We start from the raw sequence: 21,455 nt of genomic DNA on the forward strand, positions 1-21,455 counted from the left end.
ACTCATAGGACTCCGAGGACGACGAGGACTACACTCCTACAATTCCCGTCCGACGAGCTCACGACGATGAGGCCGGTTCATCTGGGGCAGGAGCACCACGCCACGACACTAGGCCCCCAACACCGCCTCCAGTGACAGTAGCTCAGGTAGCAGTGCCGGACACGCTTGCACAGATTCTCCAGACACTGACAGAGCAGCAGCGTGCCTTCGCCGAGTAGCAGGAGCGACAGACAGCCACTCAGGCTCGTCTCCAGGCAGAGCAGGCTCGTCAGGCAGAGGCACAGGCACTGATGTTCCAGGAAATGAGGCAGCACCAGGAGGCAGTCCGACTACAGCTCTTCCAGCAGCAGCAGCAATTACAGTACTTCGGGATGCTTTGGAGCACTTTACAGCCACGTTGGACTCCCTCCACCTCCTCCAGCTCAGTTACCTACCTTGGACCCGGCAGCTCCTACCAGTCCGGCTGCTAGCCTGCCCCAGACACCCTTGGCGTCGTTCCCGATGTCGCCACTACTTCACCCAGGGGTGTTTGGGTATCCTCAGCAGACGCCAATGACACCGGATCAGAGGCGACAGTTTCTTGACTAGCAGAGACAGTTCCAGGACTTTCAGCAGCTCAGCATTGCCTAGTCCCGACCTCCAGCTACTGTCAGCTCCACTCTGCCGGTTGAGGCACTTCAGTTCAACAGCACATCACAGCCACCTCTTCGACCTTCTCCTATTCGTGCCTCGGTGGAGTCCTCGCTTCTCACGTCGCTTGCGGCTTCGGTCGCTCCTCAGACGGACTACACGGTCGTCACCACGGAGGCAGCCATTTCTTCAGCTCCGACTACTTCTGCTGCCCCGTCGCCCTTTCTGACCGAGCGTGCTACTTCTGTTGGAAATATGCCCTAGAGGCAATCATATTTCCTTGTATTCATGGTTAATAAAGTGTACCTTGAATATTCATGGATGACAACTTGTATTGATTAATGCTTATGTGAAGTATTTGTGAAACTCTATACTTGTATGAATATTCTAAAATGTTCCTAGTCGGAGTTCATGTGAGGACACACATGAATATTAGACTAGCACATGTATTAGTTGATTGACTATGTTTCACAAGTCATGGACATGGGGATGTCAAACTAATAATGTGGGCTCATGTGAGACATGATACTGAACTGACCTAGCACGAGATGATGACTTCTCATTACACAATATGTACGCTGTGTCCTAAGACCTGAGATCGTCGTATGTACTCAAGATGTGAACCGACTTACTTAGGACCCATCAAACACTGCACCGTAACAGGGTAGTCATAAAGGTGGCCTTCGGGTCTGTCAAGAAGCATGCTGTGAGTCATAGTCGGTCAAGATGGGATTTACCCCTCTCTACAAGAGAGAGATATCTCTGGGTCCCTCGAATGATTCGGATCAGGAAATGTATGGCCATGCTGGGGTTAAGAGTTAACCAAGGATTCCGAATCACAGGATCGAGAAAGAGTGGTCGGCTTTAAGCTAGACCAAATATCGTGAGGCAAAGGGAACAACATGTATATAATATTGTGGCGGCTCGTCTGATATGATCTTTGTGTGCGTATAGGAGTTGACATGTCTTGCGAGAGGCCACTGTCTACTATTGGGCCGAGTAAAAGTACTCGGGGCATATCTATTCGCATGTGAGCCCATAGGGTCACACACTTAAGGGAAAGAAGCCTGATAAGGATGAGATCCGAATTAGACTGGGCTTAGGTGCACTAATGGGCCATTTAGGCCCAAAAGGGGACACCCAAGGTGGGGCCCAAGGCAGCCCACCTAAAGGGCTATATAAACAGTACTTCGGCACTACAGTACCGCACTACAGTAGTCAGCAGAGAGCATGTTTTGGGGGGGCTAAAAAATGCTACTGGGTTCGGATTATCTGACCTGGTCAAAAGAGCACGTCAGATGAATAGTCGGATAGTGTACCAGAGAGCATGTTTTCAGCTGGGTTTTTCTCTCTGTGGGACCGGATGATCCGACGGGTTGTTTCATTGAGCGTCGGACAAATACTCAGGTGCATTGATCAGAACCATTTGTTTTGGAATTCAAATTCAAAGTAGCACTGGATTATCCAAAGCATTGATCACAGAGCGTCGGATTAACATGTCGGATGAATGACATCAGCAGGAATTTAAATGCTAACAGCTAAAATGAAAAAGACAGTGGGACCGGATGATCCGACCCTGTTAATTCTGCTAGGTCGGATTATCCGACGTGGTTAGCTTTTTCCAGAAAGTTGGCAACGGCCACTTGGTGATCTCTAGCCTATTTAAGGGGGTACCTCGGGTCTCTTCACTGTCTTTTGAACCCTTGAACACCTGAGGCCACCCCATGAGCTGAGTGAATACATCCACAACTTGAGATCAAGCAATTCAACATGAATTCAATCCATTGCAAGAGTGCAAGTGTGCTAGAAACTTAGGGCCAACTGAGTGATGGTCAAGTGAAGGCTTAGAGTTTGTTACTCTTGGTGTTTGACGACACCTAGACGGTCTTGGTGATCGGAGGCTCTTGGTGAGCTCTTGGAGTTTGTGGGAGCCCCAAGAAAAAGTTGTACACAGTTTGAAACCCGCCGTTCCGGAGATAGAGAAAGGATATTCTTAGTGGATACTTGCTCTTCGTGATGCAAGGGAGCGATACCCTTTGTGGGTGCTCCAACGTGGACTAGGGGGGAGCGTCAACTCCTCGATACCACGGGAAAAAATCCGGTTGTCTCTTGTCCATTCTCATTTACTTTCAAGCAATTTAATTGGTTGTTTTTCAGTTCTTGCTCTTTGCTTGTTTGTTGAGACTAGGACTTGCACTTGATAGTTTGCTTCAATTGGGCTAGCCTTTGCACGTTAGTGTGATCCATCTAAGGAAATGGCTTTGTTAGTGTGCTTACCTACTTTAGATTTCTCATGTTAGTGTGCTCTAGACTTTAGGTCTTTGAACTATAGTCTTGGGCAACACTAGTGGTAGGCTAAGGACTTGGTAGAAATTTTAAGAAGTCTTAATTCGACTCCCCCTTCTTGGGCCACGATCCTTTCAAGGACGAAATGTGGGGCTGTTTAGCAGAGCTCTCAAAGTAGTTCCCTATCTGGTTTCAGGAGTAGCTCTGCCAAATAACATTTTGAAAATAACTGATTCTAAGCTGATTATGTGAACCTTCAAGTAATTATACGGCGAAATGAGCTAAGACAGCCAGAGAGCTGGAAAAACTAGCTTCTTCTGATTCACTTCGCACACTTAATTATTCACTTTCTCCGTAAAACTTAACGCATCGAAAAGTATTCCCAATTCAACCATCCATGAAAGCAGACGTCGAGGCGCACGAGAGAAGACAAAAGCCGCCGCGTCGCCATGGTCGATCGATCTCCATCTCCATCCATCAAGGGAAGTGGCCTTTCGGACATTCCGTAAGGCCCACCATGATCCTATCTCGCCCTTTTGTCACTTGTTTCCATCGCTTTTCTTTGTTTGATTCGTACGCTCTCTGATGATCTCTGCTAGTGCGCACTATGGCAAAGCACTTTGCATTGTGCAGCAACATACGGATCGGATGGGCTTGGTTATCATGAGGGACAAGGTGAGACGCATGCACTGAACCTGCTGCTGGCCAGTCAAATTACCTGCTAGAAGACTCATTATTATTCAAGCCTAGCTTTTAAACTGAGTGGATTCAGCTATTATCTCTGTGTCGCCCTGGTAACCTCTCTATAACACTAGACTCTCTAAAATAAATATGCTTCCTCCTTACCGAACGGAGAAATAAACGGCGTTTTGGATGCATGTATGCAACACTAAAGTTCTTGTCAACATTATCATATATATGCCCTGCCCGGTCCATTTTAGAATATGTACTATGTATAAGACCTTTTAGTTTTATACTCAATAGTTATTTGGTATCATAAATAATTAAATATTAGTGCTTTGTGTAAGTTTGGTCAAACTTGAAATGTTTTGACTCTCTAAAAAAGGTGAACATGACTTAAAATTTCGGAACGGATGGAGTATTAATTAAGCAGGAGGTTGGGAGTGATCAAATCGGTCAGACGTGGCTAGCTTGGTGAGGCAAAGTAACAGTGGACTGGTGGATTTACGTGCGGCCGGTGGCTGATCGAGTGACGAATTTTTCTTTCTTCTGCCTGCCCGTTGAATACTTTATAACCGTGTCGCGCGCGGCAAGGGATTCTTCGCACGCATGCACTCCCCGTGCTGGGGCCGGCCGGGCGAGGTGGCCGTGTCATCAGCAGGTAGCCGGCCGACGCGGCGGCTCAGGAGTGGGCGAGCCGCCGCGCTAGTGGGGCGGCGCCGCCGCAAAGCAGACCGCGCGCGCGCGCAGCTCGTACGTGGACGTCGCCGTCGAGACCGATCCGCGCTCGGCGTGCTGCCCATATGCCGGCAAAGGCTAGGGGGTGGCCACCGTGCGGCATTCATGCAATGTATGCATCTTCTTCTACCTTAGCTTGTTCCGATCGTCCATTGCTGTTTCGCTGCTGCTGGTAGCTAGTAGGTTCGTTGCAGAGATCTCTCGTCACGACCCACGCAGACATGCGAGAAAGGGACACGGACGACGGGCGGAGGGGGGTGGGTGGGGCTAGGAAGAGCTAGCTAGGGAATCTCGAGCGCATGCCTGCCGCATTATCTGCATGACCGTCGACTCGTCGTGTGACGTTCTTGGAACGCGCGCGTGCGTGCATGACTCACCTATAGCAAGCAGGCAGCAGCACTAGCTAGAGAATATAGATGTGGCTCGTGCTGCTTGGACGTCGCTAGCTGCCCTGCTCGTGCTTGGTGGCAGCAGGCGGCCGGTGCCGGTGGAACGAGTGCGTCACTGACGTGTGGGGCCGGTCCTACATGTCAGTGACCCAACTGCACCACGCAGTAATGCAGAGGATCCTGCTGCGCCGCGCCCGTGGGTTAGTTCCGTGGCATCCGGCCGCGGCAGTGTGCGCGTTACCCATCCAGCACGAGTCAGAGAGAGGATGGGCTGTGTTCGTTAATGGAAAGTAAGCTGACTAAGCGCGTCACTCTGGGCTCTGGGCCTGCCCCGCATCCGTTAATTCTTGGCATGTGCGCTGGGCCAAATCGTTGAGTTTCCTGCAGCCCATCAGTTAGAGGAGCAGCTCACGGCAGCGACGCGCGCGCCCCCGCCCCCGCCCCCGCCCCCGAGTAGCCGCTCAACTCAACGGCAGGGATCCCAAGTGGCCAACGCAGTCCAGCGAATGAAGCAGCGCCTCTCATCCTTGCAGCATGACGGGAGCTAGCCTTTCCAAGGAGATGGTTGGCGTACGTGGCGACAAGTTTCAACAAATGCTTTTCTTGCTTTCTTTTGTTAGTTTGCTTCTGTTTTTGAGGGAGTTTAGAGGGTGTACAGTGTATCTCCCTTGTAAACGGGGCAACCCCCGTATGTTATTATGCTTTCGAGTAATCGACCCTATGCTCTGCAGTTTCTTTTCTTTTGTTTCACCTTAGTTTTTGCCTAGGCGTTCCTCTTTCTTTTTGTTCTTCTTTGCCTTTTGGCCTCTTGCCTGTTCTGTAAATTAAAAGAAAAAACTACTACTAGGGAATCAACCAACGGCTGGACTTATTATTAATGTACCACCGATGATTACTGTCAAACCAACAACCTGATGATCCTAGCTCGCCCTTTTTAATGTAATTCAATATTCAGTCATGTAAACTTCTTTTTACGTTCAAAAATCCCGTCATGTAAAACACTCAAACTAATGGGGAATCAATCAATTATCAACCAAGCAATCGACTTATTACTGTACCACTGATTACTTTCAAACGAACTCCATCGCTTTCAGGTACGTGTGGCTGCTGATCATTACTTTACCTTTTTAGTGCAACGTGTGTGACACTGACAGTGGGTAACTAGTAACTACTCACTATTGTCAGGTGGTGGCTGTGTACACAAGCAGTTTGGATCTTGGATCCTGAGTACCTGCAGATTTAATGGTGAATTAATCATAAACATTCAGAAAAGGTCGTCGCTGTTTGCTGTAGTAGTATATCTGAATATTTGACACTCCAAACCGATCCACGAATAAATGATTCCAATCCAAAACTGAAAATCGTGACAACCGTTGAACAGACCTCTCCATCAATATAAAATCGTCATTATCTTTGATTTTATTTTTTTGACGGGAATTGATTTTAACTTTGCAGCAAATAAATAAGAACAAACAAGAACAGATCAACCAAAAACATCAAATTCGTCGAATCAAACCTCAATCCTAATTCCAGTATATACAAACTTTTTTTAAAAAAAAATCCAGTATTTACACAGCTGAACTATAGGTCTACAGATAAAGCTGTCACACCCGGTTTATGAAGGAAACCGAATGCATTCTCATTTGTGCGCCAAGATCAGTTTACACATACGATAGACAATAAAGTGAATATCATAACAATGTCATAACGAAAAAGAGTATTAAAGACTTTATTACATAACCGAATGTCTTAATCTTAAATGAATAAATAGCGTCTCAGAGTAACAGCGGAATCTTCAAGCACAGACAGTTGACTGGGAGACATACGCCTAGAAATCTTCGAAGTCTTTTGGTTACTCCGGACAATCGTTATGTTGGTCTGAACAACGTTATGCAAGGGTGAATACACTTATGGTTGGTACTCAACAAGTGGCAAGAAAACATCTATATTTTACATGCATGACTGAAACAAGGAATAGCTGACATGGTTTAACTGCGATAAGCACTTTTAATTGGTCAAGTTTTATTAGCAAGCATTAGCTACATGTAAGTTTATACCATTAACCCATAAATAAGCATATGAAGTAACCATCATCAACAACATAAATAAAGCATCGATTTAGATCATCTTCAAGTTCAATTATCATGTGAGGGTCCAAGCAGCTCTTGACCGTAAGCACGGCTAACCGGTTAGTTTTCACTCTGCAGAGGTTGTACATTTTCACCACAATTCGCGTAAAACTCCCGAAGAACTTTGAACCCAACCATGCATGTGTTGATCAGACACAATACCACACTTCCAAGGTATGGTTGCATAGGGACGCTACAAGGCCTTTACAAAGATTCCCTAACAAATGACAACCCGCTAAGGTTTCGAGTCAAAGCAGAGCATAACCCTCCCTAATAGTCAGCTCCTTAGCAAAGGCCGCTACCCCAAGAGGACCGAGCTATACCCCATCGATGTAGCCCCTCTTGCCCTTTCGGTAAGGCTGTCACAAGCTAGAGTTTCTAATTAATCAGCCAAGACCAGAGCCATGTAGTATTGTGGTTGTACTGTTTTCCTGAGTGGTTCTCCATGTTCCAATTAAATCATATGATCTTCCTTAACAACATTAACCATAGAACATGAAGTAACATGTATAACATTTGTATCAAGTATCTCTAACCATGATCTATGTATGAGCAACTAGCAATACTACACAACTTAATTATAGAACCCGGTTTGATCAAGGCATGGATAAACAATCTAGGTAAAATTCTTAATTGGGTTCCTATCATATTATAGACACATGCAAGCAATAAAGTAAATGTGAATAAATTATTAAATATTTGGGACAAAAATATGATCAAGGGGCCACTTGCCTTCCTCGAACTGCTGCTGCTGACCAACGTCTTCAAAGTCTTGCTGACCCTCGAACGGCGCGTCGTCTACGCATCACACGAGCACATACAAGCAAACACATGCAACAAATAAGAAACAGTATACCAAACAATATAAATAGTATAAAACGAGGGTATAAAACTATTCTACTCGTTGCAAGGATCGCGTGAGCGCAAGAATCGTCGAAAACGGATTTAAAACAGTGAAGTTATGGCCTAAACATGATCAAATGGGCTCATTTGTAAAGGTTTTGAAACAACAGGGGCTAAAACATAAAGAAAAGGACTAAACTGGAATTATTTTTCAAAAGGCTTGGACGGCGGGTTGATTTTGGAAAAACAGAGGGTCTCTTTTGCAAAAAGCCAGGGGTTGACCGGTACCTTGGGTTTGACTAGGGGTTTGGGTTGGATTTGGACCCTTGGATCTAGATCGGACGGTGGAGAAGCGATGTGGCGGTGCAAGCGGCGACGCTAACGCCGGCGGCGGGGCTGTGCGGCGGCGGGCTCGCCGGCGTTGGCCAACTTGGCTAACCAGGCGGGGTTTTGGCTCGGGATCGAGTCGGGGAGTGAGACCGCGAACTCGTTTAGGGGCTCGGACGGGACGCAGAGGCTGCGGAGGGCTCGCGCGGCGGCGAGAGGCGGCACATAGCTCCGGCGAGCTATTCCAAGCGCGAGAGAGAAAAAGAGAGAAAGAGCTGGGGACGACGAGCTTCCTCACCCCACGGAGAAGCTTCGGGGCGGCGATGTTGTCGAGGAGTCGGAGCGGAACGGCGGCGAGCTCCGAACTCGACGAAGGCGGCGGCTTTGGGAGCTAGGGTTTGCGATGCAGAGGCTGCGGCGGCTAGGGTTCGGTGGGTTCAAGGGGGTGCAAGGGGCGGTGCTTTTATAGGGCCAAGAGGCCTGGGCGTGCTGGCCCGTGTAGACGCGGTAGCGCGGGGATCCCGGTCGGACTCGGCCGGGAGTCCTGCTCGAGCACGAGCTCGGGGACGAGCCCGACATGCGGGGCCCGCCTGGCGGTGACCGCGAGAGGGGGAGGAAAGGGGAGGGGTGGACTGGGCCGGGAAACAGGCCGACGGAGGAAAAATGGTTCGGCCCGCGGGGAAGGAAGGGAGGGGAGAGCTTGGGCTGGGTTTTGGGCTGCCGGAGTAAGAAGGAAAAAGAAAAAGAGATTGGGCTGGGCTGGAGTCAAGGGAGTGAAAGAGAGAGAGAGAAAGAAAGGTTTTCCATTTTTCTTGAAACTAGATTCAAACAAATTCAAATTAAATTTGAATTCAAGGGATTCAAACTCAATTTGAACAACAAACAAATAAAAGATGCAAAACGGCATGAATGCTCACAACATATTTTCCTTATATTTATTTTATGGTTAAATAAATTATTTAATTCCCGATAAATGTTCTAAAATGCAAGATGAAGCAAATAAACCTTATCGGCCTATAACAAAACTAATTAAATTTATTTGGGTTCCTGATTTGAAATTTAGGGTGTTACAAAAGCATAGCAGATAGATTGTCAGAAAAGCTTATGCATGCATGATCAAAACTGTAGTCATCAGAATGATTGATAAAACAGATGAAAAACTGGCAATTCTGCCAATTTCTGTACAGGTAGAAAGATAGTGAACTCCCAAGACTACAATCGAACTTGCAGCAAATGAAAACAAGCCACGGCAGATCAACCAAAATTTGCCAAACCAAACTGAAATTCCAGTATGTACACAGCTCAACTACACTACACGTAAAGCACATCCACAACCAACCCGAAAGCCAACCCCTCAACCACTCCCCTCCTCCATCGCCGCCGCCCACTCCGGCGCCCGCCTCCCCGACGCGAACCGCCGCACGCCTCCGAGCCCCGGCGCCGCCGTCTCCTCCTCCGCCTCGGCCCCGGCAACCTTCGCCTCGCTCCGCCTCGCCGCCTCTGCCAGAGGCGGCAGCGGCGGGGACTGGCCGACGCAGTCCACGGCGTTGTTCCTGGACCGGCTCCGCCGCATCAAGAACCCGAGCCCGCCGCAGCACCCGGGCGGCCTGGAGCCCCCGCGGGGCCTCGGCGCCCGGCCGAGGCGCGCGCGCTCGCGGTCGGAGAGGACCTTCCCGATGCAGGACACCTTGGGGGACTCGGGCTCCGGGACGGCCGCCTTGGGCGCGCGCCCGCCGCCCCCCGTCTTGGCCTTCCTGGGGAAGATGGCCGGCGGGTGGTGGTGGTGGTGCTGCCGCCGCGCGCCGCCGCCCTGGGCGCCGAGCTTCCCCGACAGCCCGATGATGGGCGCGGCCGTCGGCTTGAGGTTGCCGGAGAACCGCTGCGAGGAGCCGTTGTGGTGGGGGTGGCTCCTGAGGAGGCACTTGGGGTTGGTGTTCTCCTTGAGCGAGTCGTCGCGGTCGTAGACGCCGTTGATCTCGGACCAGGCGATGTCGTCGCCGAGGCGGAGGAGCGTGGACTCCGGCGGGTCGCCGGCGCGCGAGGCGGCGGCCATCGTGGTGGGGGGAGGAGGAGGAGGAGAGTAGACGCGCACGCCGCGATGGCGGGGCAAGAAAGGATGGAAATCGCTCGGATTTCGCGGCGCGTGGCGTGGATTTTAACGAGGTTTTGCGTTGCTGACTCGTTGGGAATTTGGGATTGCTGTGCCTGCCTGCCACGAGCGGCGCGCCAATTTTTCCCTCTTTTCCCGGCTCGTGAACCTGGTCTATGAGCGGGTCCATGGATTTCCAAAAAATTTAAAGTTGTCGATTTAAAAAGAAACGGAAGGTGTTTGAACGTTGAAAAACTGATAAATATAATCTTGTGATAGGAGCATGTGAGATCTTGGTGATATTGTGGTGCATCATGAAAACTGATAATGTAGCTATCGCTGCTGAACTTGAACTTGGAATGATGTAAGCAGGATTGGATCTGTATTTGGCAACAGATGACCAAGTGTTTTGTATTGGAATGGAATCTGTATTGGAAGTTACAGTTTGAATTTATGTTAAAAGTTGTCTGAAAAATAGTTCGAACTAAAGGTTGGCAGATTTGGCCGACCTTACAATGACTCTTAAAATGTATTCATATTCTCTCGAGTTAAAGATGGTTTTCTTTTGGTCCATGGGCCAAGCTCAGGTAGATAAGAGGATTCGCAGAAGAGAGGGACAGTGCACCGTATTCAGAGTTTCAGACGGGCAGCTGTTTGGTTTCAGCGCTGAACAACCTTCAGATTAACGGCAGGTTATTAGTTTACGGAAAGGAATTCCGAATCGGTAAGGTTTCAGACCTTTTGACCTTGCGCTTTGCTGGTACGGCCTTCGCTTCTGCTGCAAGGTTTTGCAGTCCTGCACTGAACAACTGAAGATTCGACAAGTACATGGCCGAGCACTACAACGTCTTCTGTAGCCCTGTTTGGATACCCCTCTTCTAAAATCTTTTAGAAGAAAATCTTATATACATAAAGTACTATAAACTCTATGTGCAAAACCTCTTCACGGATAGGTGTAATTTTTCATGACGAATCTAATGATGATAATTAATTGATGATTGGCTATAGAGATGCTACAGTAACTATCCTCTAATCACACGGTCAAAGATCTTATTAGATTCTTCATGGTTTCTAGCATAGAAATTTTGAAGTTGGTTTTTGTAAATTGCTTTTATTTAATACTCCTAATTAGCGGTCAAATTGTATCATCTTGATGTAATTGTCTAAGATCAATAAAGCTTCTCTTTTCCAAAAAAAATAGCGGTCAAAGAACTTTTTAGGATCTCAAATTGCTACGAGCTTGCGTTGCGTCTGAATTTTCGTGTGACAGTACACTTACTCGCAAAAAAGTATAAAGGTTCCTTATAAACTACGCCCAAGGAATTGTCTAAGATCAATAAAGCTTCTCTTATCCAAATACAAGTTGTTCTAGGTTTTGCGTCAAGTCTATTATTAGCTTTTATTAATAGCATCTATAAACATTACTTAAAATAAAAAGAATCGAATTATTACAATACTTTTCATAATGAATCGGGTGATATCAATCTAATATTTTCTATACAACATTTTAGTTACTTGATTAGTAAAACTAAACAAGTTTGAATTAGAACAAACTTACATGACCTTATATTTGTGATCAGAGAAAGTAGGAAATATATGACCTTATATTTTGTAGGTCAAGCCGTAACCGTTAAACCTTCTACCGCCGTCCCCAACCGGCGAGGAGGTGGACGGTACTCGAGTCACCATCTAGGGAGGACGGTATTTCATTTCCCGTCCGGGCTGGATTGATTCTGAGCCGTACGATGGGATCTCTGCGGCTGGAGATCGACCTGGCGTGCAAGAGGCCGGTTCGTTGGTTTGGGCTGCGCGCGTGACGGCCCAGTTCCCTCGGCCCATCTACTCGCTGAGGCCCGAAGCCGCCTCCTACCGTGCAGCGTTGCCTCAGCGACCGCCCTGGTTGCTCCGGCCAGCGCTCGCCGCCGGCGCCGTCATGGCGGAGATGAGCTCCCGGCAAGGAGGGAGGCGTCCGGGGAGGAGGCCGAGGCGAACATTGTGCCACAGAGCACTAACAATAGATCTTTGGTATCGTCATCACATCTATTCCTTCCGGCAGGTATTGTCAGTGATGCCATGCTGCTATATCATCACGAGATGCCAATAGGGAAAAAACGAGAAAACCAATAATTATGTTTACTGATGGTACCGATTTGTCGAAATTTTTCAGTATTTTATTGAATTCGTTCCTCCTACTCCATGTGTCTTCTCATTTCTATGCACTCTGATGTCTTATTTTTTTTTCAGTAGGAGGGCTGCAGAGGTGCCCCCGATGCCAGCCCCGGGGATCGAACCCGGGCTGCCGGCGTGGGAGGAGGCTCTAGGAGCCACTCGGGCTCAACCCCCTCCAAAAATCCGATAAAGACGTTGATCGGCAACCTCCAGTTTTTTACTTTACCAATAAGGTTAACCCGGGATGCTAATTGCTGCCCTTTTGATTTTTCATCAACTATAATCAAGCAATATTGATTATTTGTGTTGAATGATGGTAGTTTCTATGGTGCAAGGCTACTTCAACGCGGCCTTCTGACAGGAATTCATCATACTCTAATAACCTATGTTGTCCCTCTTGGTGGAATATTCAGATTTGTGGATCTGAATGTTGCAGGTATCTGAATGCATCATCAGTGCTTTAGATAAGACTGAATCTGGTAAAAAAAAATTGTCGCTCGAAACGCAACGAAGATCCCTCGGCCATGGGGCGCCCATTGGCTGCCTGTGGAGAAGCCATAGGCGATGGGCGCGCGCGGGCCCAGCGCCCCAGCCACAGCGAGTCCCGCCCGCGCAGAGGACGAAGCCACAAGCCGCGGGAGCCGCTGGCGTCCCCGACCCGCAATGCGGCGGCCGGCGAGCACGCCTCCTCTTTCTCTTCCGTTAGTAGCTTTCTTGCCTCGCCGCGCGTCCCGCCATCCGTAGACCACGCGCGCTCGCGCATGTGCTCGCCCGTCAAGAAGCTCCGGCATGCCACCACGGAAACGGAACTGGTCGTTCTTCGAAGCAGAGAGGCCGCGTACGAGGCCGGCCGCGGCGCGCGGGGTTGACGGCGGCGCTCTCCTTCTCGCCTCGCCACGGCGACACAGAGCCGCGCCCGTGTCGTGTCGGCCGCGTGCACCGGCGTCCCCGACCAACCAGTGGTGGACGGTAATTCGATTGCCGTCCGGCCTCGAGTTATTTTGATCCGTAGGATGTCACCTGTGCGGTTGGGATCGGTTCTCACGGGCTGGAGCGGGACTGAGAGCGGTTGTTTGGTCCGCGCCAAGTGATGAAAGGCCCAGTTCCCTGAGCCCAATCGGCTCGTTGAGGCCCGTAGCCTGGCGTGCTGCCCATTGCCCCTCAGCTGGTTCAGGTTGGCGAACGAGCCGTTGCTCAGTTGGCTGGGTTCGCTCGGTGGAGCGCCCGCCGTGTGGGTTCGAGCGCCCCTCAACGCGGATTTCGCATCTAGGAATAGTAGGTTCCCTAAATAATTTCAGATGAGCCTCTCAACGCGTGGAGCCACAAAGGGATTGCAATGCGCCCATTGCCGGTGCCTCGATGACTCTAGTGATCTATCTAAGGACGCGTCTTGCTATCTGTGTATAGTTGTAGGTCTGGTTGTATACTTGTGGTGTGTGTGAGGTGTGCGTGTGTGATGTAGGTGTGTGTCTGTATACGAATAGATGCTACAGCTATATCCAGATGAGAAGTGTCAAAAAAAAAAAAAAAGCTGGTTCAGGTTGGTTGCTCCTGCGCTCGCCGCCGGCGCCCGTCGGCAGGGACGGCTAGTCACGGACTAACGGCAGCGTGGCCGGCGCACAGCTTCAGTACGTTGTAGGCGTCGGCCGTCGACAACAGCTGTCCTTGGTGTTCCACACAGTGATCGGCCGGATAACGACCAGTCGAGCTTGCAAGTTGCAACACTGAAGGCGGCGGCCGGCCGGCGAGGGAGGTCTCACGGTGGTGGTAGCGGAGGTAATTGGTACACTGTCAGGAGATGCTAATGACCGCGCGCCCTTCTCGATTATCCATCACAGGTTCACGCCTTGTTCGGCTGGGAGATTCAGCCAGCCACAACAGTATTTTCCTCTCACGCCAAATCAGCCAGCTATCCAGCCAGCCAGCCAACCAGCAGTGTTTTCCTCTCACGCGAAATCAGCCAGCCATCCAGCCAGCCAGCCAGCCGAACAAGGCCTCAATTCCATTTTCTGAGGTCTTGTGGCCGAAACTAGAGGGATTCCTGGAGTGCAACGCTGTTGGCGATGTGCTGATGACATTGTGGATCCTTTCCGTCGCTTGGATTGCAAATTCAGAAACAGTGCAAGAGAGCTGCAGAGTTGGGCAGCTAGCAAGGTTGGCAACATCAGATTGCAACTGCGGCGGTTGGCCAGAGAGCTGATCCTGCAGTTGGACAAAGCACAAGAAAGAAAGAAGGCAGCTCAGCGCGTGCAGGAAGTAGATATTTCTGAAGGGAGCTCAAGACGCGGTGCTTGAGCTTGCCGTCGCTGGAGCGTACAATGGCACGCCAAAGATCTAGGTTGCTTCAGCTGCAACACGGAGATGCCGCGCTCGCCGTCAAGCTCCGGCATGCCATCACGGAACTGGCCGTTCTGCACAGCAGGGAGGACGCGACGAGGCCAGCCGGGACGCGCGGGGTCGACGGCAGCGGCGCTCTCCTCTTCTCTTCGGACGCGCGGCTTCTCGCCTGGCCACGGCCACGGCGACACAGCACCACGTCCGCGTGCGCCGGCCTCCCCGACCGACCAGAGAGGAGGACGGTATTTCGTTTACCGTCCCGGCTCGAGTGATTTTGGGATCGGTCCTCGCGGGCTAGAGCGGGAGCGTCGCTTTGGGCCGCGCTAAGTGGAGGCCCGATTCCCTGAGCCCATCACCTCACTGAGGCCCGTAGCCTGGCGCGCAGGCGCGCAGCATTGCCTCGACTGGGTTGGTTGCTCCGGCGCTCGCCGCCGGCACCCGTCGGCAGAGATGGTCGGTGCACAGCTTCTGCCGGCGTCGAGAGACAGAGCAGCACTGCAGGTTGTCCTTCGTGTTTCCGCACAGTGACGGATCGGATGATGACGACCAGTCGAGCTCGCGACAGTGAAGGCGGCGGCCGGCGAGGCATCAGGCATGACTGATGATGAGGCTGCCATTAAGCTAATCACTGTCCTTCTCAATTATCTATCCGTCACTTGAAACAATGAATCATATTCATTGGTGCTCATGTGCAAGGCTACTTCATGGCGTCTTGCTGCTGATGATAGGAAAGTCAACTCATACTCTACGGTCCATGTCTCTCTTGGTGAGTATTCAGATTCAGAGCTAGCTGAACATTCAGGTTCGAGTGTGGGGAAAAAAAATTGTATGTGCAGCACTGACAGACGTCAAGATAGATGACCACATAATACGTTGCACTAGCGGTAGCGGCTGCCCTCTTTCAGTCTTCATTAGTCTTAATTGACTCCGTCAGCTCGTCCATATCAGTGGAGTCTTTTCATTGCAAATGGCGCCGCCCATCATTTTCTGCATTCGAGCTTGCATTTGGAAAAGTTGCGCAAACAATTGGCTAACCTAATGATGAAGGAACAGTTAATTGCATAGTTTACATTCATTGAATGGTTATATATACTAGACCATGTAGGAGAACCGCGGTTATATTATAAGAATCTAACCTACTGTTCATTCAGCCATACTAGCCTTCATTCATTCGGTCAGATCCATATTATCGTTGTGACTGTATATCACGCGCGCTCAATTATTTATTTTATCACCTGGAAGCCCAACATAAATATGTTGTGAACCTATTTATTTTTCTTTCTTCTTTCTAATTATCCTTTAAAGATATTATTTTGACCGGTTTGTATTTTTTTCTTTGTAACTTTGATAATCCATTCTTGTGTTTAGTACGTAATTGATCTTGGCAAATATATGCTTAACTATTTTGGTACAAGAGGTTCAATTTTATAGTTGTGCATTTTTTTAATAGCGTGAGATCTTATAATTTTTTTTCTCGATACAATCCTTTCCGCAAACAATCAAATTTTAATTCTAAAACTTTAAGTATGGTACTCTAGGTTAGTGTTTCTAAGAAACTGAGGGGAACAAGGAGATAAGGGTAAAAAGGATTTTTTTAAAAAAAATTAGTTTCATGTCAATTTAGAGAGCTATACTAGCAAAAGGACGAGTTTGACCAAAAATGAAAATTGACGGACTAGATTAGCCAATCCGATAGTTTAGGGACAAACTTGACCCACAGGGTAAAGTTAAGGGACCGAAAATGCCTATTTTGCTATCTTATTTTAAAGATCTTAACATAAGAAACACAATTGAAACATGATAACTCGTTTGTTTGATTGTTCAGCTACATGCATGTCTATCTCGCATAATCGCATCTGGTTTCCATCCAAAACAAGGAGATATAATTATTTCTTGGTCCTAAAAAAGGTTTAGTTTTTTTATCTTTTTCCTCTTGAACTTGGTTATTTGGCCTCAAAATTAATTTCGTTTAGTTTCTTAACCCTTCTGTCGCCCGCAGTTAGATCTACAGTCTAATTATATTCAAACACATCAGTTTAGTTTTTTTTACCAAAAAAACAATAACATAAAAAAAATTCATGAATTTTTGGTATTTGATCACTAGGAAAATAATTTCTAAGCATTTATAAATCTATTTTTAGTTTTTAAATCATAGACAATCACAGACAAATGGTAAAATAGTGAACAATTCACTGGAGTTGTATCTAAGCATGCTGATTACAACAAAAATCATCAACATGTCATTTCGAGCTACTGAAAAGTAGGTACAATTATTAATAATAGATGTTAGCCCTTCCGTCACCAGCAGTTCTTTATTAATAGCAATATCTACTTTTTAGTAGCTCAAATGGCATGTTGGTGATATTTTCTGGATCCAACATGCTTAGATATGACTCCAGTCAATCTTTCACTGTTTTACCATGTTTCTACCATTTTCTATGTTTTAAAAATTTTAAAATAGATTTATAATTGCCTAGAAATTATTTTACTAATGGTAAAAATATCAAAAAAATCATGAAATTTTTTATGTTGTTATTTTCTCAGCTAAAAACCTAAACTAATATATTTGAATATAATTAGATTGTAAACCTAACTGCAGATGACAGAAGAGCTACAAAACTATCTTAGGACCAAATAGCCAATTTTAAAAGAAAAAGGGTAAAAAAACTAAGCATAAATTCTTATAAGGTCAAGAAAAATAATTCTCTCAAACAAGGACCAGTTTCAGCATGTCTGCTACGATACTCTATCGCAGCAGTTGCTAACAAAAAGCCGTTAGAAAAGGAGAGTGGCGATACAAACTGACGGCACCTTGGAGAGAGTGGTGGTACCGAACTGCTGACCGTTGGGCATATGCTAGAGACAAAAAGCATGCGCCGACTACAGTCACATTCCTGCCCACGGTGCAAGCACGAATCACAACAGCTCTGAAAGGAGAAAAGTGTCCAAACTAATAAAAATAACCTCTAGCTCATTATTTTTTTGGGGGAAAGATGTTAGTGGTGGGCGTTTGCTCGCCAACGTTCCACCCTTCGTCTCCGGCCTGCCTCCATCGCCGGATTCTCTGCCAGCACCGCCCACACCGTCATAGCCATTCCCCAAAAATTATTGGAATATATGATGAGAAAGTTACTGGGAGCTCCATGCATGTTTCAAGATGGGTATTTCGAGAGCAAATGATTCCTTGGTTTCTGAAGAATGGCGCCCAAGGATAGCCATCACACGATCCTGAACTCGTACGGGTGGGACGTGCCGATGATGAGATTAGTTCTATATTTTTTTAGCTAACCAGTTCAACAGTAGAGGGATGTCACTTATACTCCCTCCGTCCCAATCCCCAAATTACTAGTCATTTTGGCTTTTTTTTTCACTCCACCAAATTCTCCATTCCACAAAAGTTTATCCAAACATCTAAACCTGCTCCACTCCACTCCACCAAATATTAGCTCCGCTCCACCAAAAACCTAAAGCACCTCAAGAGATGCTCCTCCAAAACTTGGAGCTGCTAGAGTTGGGAGAAATTACCTACTCTGGTTACACAGCCCTCCATACCGGTTTGCGATGAAAAAAAGAAAAGAAAAGTCAACTCCGACGTCGCGCCCCCATGGTCTCCTCCCCTCCCTCCGCTGTCGGGCATCCCCGCTGCCATGCTCTCCCACCGTTGCCGCAGCCCTTCCCCGCCGAGGTCCCGCCATGGGCTGAGCAAGCCACCTGCGCTTGCGCCGGTGCCGGCGCCGGCCCCGTAGACGCCACTGCCGCCACCGAGCCCACGGGAGCTGCCGCCACCGAGCTCGCGAGCATCGCCGTCTGCCTCCCTCGTGGGCCCATGCCTAGGATGCAGCACGCACATAGGAGAAAGAGAGCTTGGTGTCCGTGACAGTTTGGACCCACGAGAGTTGGCATGATGGAAAAAAATGGACTGGAGTTGCAAGGTGAAGCACTTTTTTTTGGAGTGGAGTGTTGCCAAACAGATCATAAGGAAGAATCCTGGTCTTGAATATTAACAGGTGAATGTCGCCAAGAAAACGGGAAAAAGCGGTTCAAGGAAGGGAAAAAATGAGAGGGAGAGCAAGAGCTGGCCCTGTCGCCACCCTCCTCACCGGGCTTCCGGCCAGCAGCCCTGGCGGCAGCAAAGGCAGGCTGCGGGGCAGGTCGGGCCGGCGGCAGGAGGCAAGGGTGCCGCCCTAGTCAGACGACACGGGGCAGAGTCAAAAGATCGACATGTAAGTTTTGACTTTTCTAGAAATGCATAATTTTTACTATGCATCTAAATATATATCATATCTAGATGCATAGTAAAATTAATATATTTAAAAAAAATAAAACAACTAATAATCTAGGACGGAGTAAGTATAATTTAATGCTCCTATAAATATATAGAGAGAAGGGATATTTGAGTCTTGTTCGGTTAATCCCCAGTCTTGTTCGGTTAATCCCCTCAAAAGGGGATTGAGAGGAATTTTGGCTTGACGAGTATTTAAGCTCTTCCAACTCCTTCGATCCCTTTTAATTAATTCTCAACTGAACAAATCCTCAGTGAGTGAGTCACGCACTCATGCTCCCTCCATCCCTCAAAAAAAAAATGAAAAATGAAAAAAAAGGTACACTCTACAGCCCCACCAGAAGGGCGGTTCTGCCTCGATATTATATTTGACACCTAAGGATTCCCTTGCTCGCATCGTAGCCCTGCTTTTCGGAGGATGGTACCGCCCTAGCTGCCATCAACATAGCAAAATTCTGAATTCGTTGGTGCAGGAATTGCACTCTTGTGTCTGCGTGAAGAAGATGCTCGACTGTTTATTCTTGAGGAGCACTTCAAGTTCAAGATGATGTTTGACTCACAAACAAGTGATCGATCACTTGTGAGTCATGCAAACTACTGAAGAAATATCGATGATATCAAGATGCATGATATATGTCGTGCAGTGTGACTGTAATCTGAATCATATATTTCTGACTGACTGAATTCACCACTTTCTTAAAACACTTGAACAAGACTTAGGTAGCTGATGATGATATGCTTCTCATAGACACCATGGCATGACATGAGTACATGACTAATCGTATATATCGTGTGCGAGAATGCCAAGGACATCAACGACAACACTCAGCTCTCATCGTCGTCTATGCATGCGCTCTTGGCTGCTTGGTGGTGGTCGTCTTCCCCGTGCATCGCCTCATCGACGCTCGCACCAGCCGCGGCGGCGGCGGCGTTGGCGAACTGCAGCCTGAGCCGGCCGCCCTCGCGCGTGGCCTGCAGGAGCTCCTTCCCGGGGATCACCACCTCCAGCAGCACGAACCGGCCGTCCTCCCGGAACGACCGGAAGCACACGTACGGCTTCCCGCCGCGCCCGATCGACCGTATCGGCGGGGGGAACGTCTTCGGCTGCCTCTCCTCCTCCCCCTTCGTCGCCTCGATCGCCTCCGCGTCGCCGGCGGCGGCGGCGTCACCGTCTCCGCCGTCCGTCTCCGTGCCCTTGAGCGCGGCGGCCTCGGCCTCGGCGTCGCCGTCCTTGAACATGTCGTCGGCGTCCACGGTGCTCTCGGATCCGAGCCCCTCGGTGCAGAGCAGCAGCGAGGCCGAGCTCTTCTTCAGGCAGAAGCTCGCGCTCCGCTTCACCGTGGCCACGGTGCTCGCGGCGGGCATGGGCCTCAGGAGCGCGTCCAGCGACGAGTCGTCCTTGCTCTTCTCGGCCTCGGCCGCGGTGGCGATGTCAAGCCACGACGCCGGACGAGACGCCGGCGCCGGCACCAGCGTTGGCGGCAGGACGGCTCGCTCGGGCTGCTTCTCTTGGAAGTGGAGCTCGCCGAAGATCTCGGTGAAAGAGGACGGATCGATGGGTTTATTGGGGTGGGTGTTGCGGTTCCACGCCGACAGCGCCTCCAGCAGCGTCGGGTTCTCCGGCAGCGGCTTCTCGAACAGCCGCCTCAACCCGCTGTTGTCCGACGCCATCGGCGCAGCCATCACCTGCTTCTCCCTCGAGAACGTGCTCTGCAAAGAAGCAACAGAAGTGAACAAAAAAATTCAGTTCGTCTGCGTGTGCTGTGCACAATTCGGAAACCATGCCAGTTAAGAGAGTTTCACCAGGAATTCTGTCTGAATAAAAAGGAAACAATAGGGATGATGCAAGAAGAACATAGAACTATGCAGAAGTGCATATGGAGATGTGCCACTTTATTTACCTGCAACTGCAAAGGAGCTGAAGATATGCAGAACAGTTTGAGGTGTGTAGACTGTCAGCTTGACTCAAATTTTTGTGTTGTTCTGACTTGGGAGGTAGAGAGAATTAGAAAGATGTATATATGTATATATACTAGTAGAAAAAAGAGAGGTGGAGAAATATTCTGGGTTTTCTGTGGCTGTGGAATTGGAATATGCATCGTTTAACAAGTGGAGGGTAGTCTTTCAACTTGAGAATATAACCGTCACCAAAGTGCAAAAAAGGACCCGGCTTTTATATAACCGTCACTGCAATGCAAAAAAGGTGTCAATTTTTCTACAACCCCACCTTGAGGAATGAAACTTTGCAGTGCAACAATGTATCTTTGAGTCCATGAAATCTGAATGCACTTTGCACCAATGGCCAGTTGCCTCAATGTTCAGATTCCATAACAGAAGTTGACTTGTCATGAGTGGCATTTGCCTGGCCGGAGCAAATTATATAGCCCACGACAGAAGTTGCGATAAGGTCAGAATACCAATCTGTCTGCCCAAACCAGATTCTGATTTCAAGTGGTGCTAAAAGCCTATAGCAGAGTGATGTCGGCCTGACAAATTTCTGTGATCAGTGGTTTACTTGTCGCTGAGAGTAACACCAATGTTTATCTGGAAGAGGG

At 48.6% G+C, this 21,455-nt stretch overlaps 2 protein-coding genes across 3 annotated transcripts; both read right to left on the minus strand.

The window, feature by feature from the left end:
* Positions 1-9,132: 9,132 nt before the first annotated feature.
* LOC120684411 lies at positions 9,133-10,281 on the minus strand. The gene has a single exon (XM_039966277.1). It carries the CDS (start codon positions 10,074-10,076, stop codon positions 9,378-9,380), a length of 699 nt encoding a protein of 232 aa, XP_039822211.1. The 5' UTR covers positions 10,077-10,281; the 3' UTR covers positions 9,133-9,377.
* Positions 10,282-19,546: 9,265 nt separating this feature from the next.
* On the minus strand, positions 19,547-21,019 carry LOC120686657 (protein FAF-like, chloroplastic). 2 transcript variants are annotated; one of them, XM_039968872.1, is made up of 2 exons: positions 20,802-21,019; positions 19,547-20,610 (listed from the first exon to the last, which is right to left on the minus strand). In XM_039968872.1, exon 2 carries the CDS (start codon positions 20,581-20,583, stop codon positions 19,726-19,728), a length of 858 nt encoding a protein of 285 aa, XP_039824806.1. In that variant the 5' UTR covers positions 20,584-20,610; positions 20,802-21,019; the 3' UTR covers positions 19,547-19,725. The 2 variants fall into 2 exon arrangements, with proteins under 2 accessions (XP_039824806.1, XP_039824805.1); XM_039968871.1 differs by lacking the exon at positions 20,802-21,019 and adding an exon at positions 20,704-20,786.
* Positions 21,020-21,455: the final 436 nt, after the last annotated feature.

This window comes from Panicum virgatum, chromosome 8N, assembly GCF_016808335.1.
Source record: "Panicum virgatum strain AP13 chromosome 8N, P.virgatum_v5, whole genome shotgun sequence".
Taxonomy (NCBI): Eukaryota; Viridiplantae; Streptophyta; class Magnoliopsida; order Poales; family Poaceae; genus Panicum; species Panicum virgatum.

Excerpts from the sequence above, each read along its gene's own strand:
- LOC120686657 (XM_039968871.1), bottom strand. The coding sequence starts at position 20,757 with ATGTTCTTCTTGCATCATCCCTATTGTTTCCTTTTTATTCAGACAGAA. Across the intron at positions 20,611-20,703 it reads TTATTCAGACAGAATTCCTG|AGCACGTTCTCGAGGGAGAA; the intron begins GTGAAACTCTCT and ends GCTTCTTTGCAG.
- LOC120684411 (XM_039966277.1), bottom strand. The coding sequence starts at position 10,076 with ATGGCCGCCGCCTCGCGCGCCGGCGACCCGCCGGAGTCCACGCTCCTC.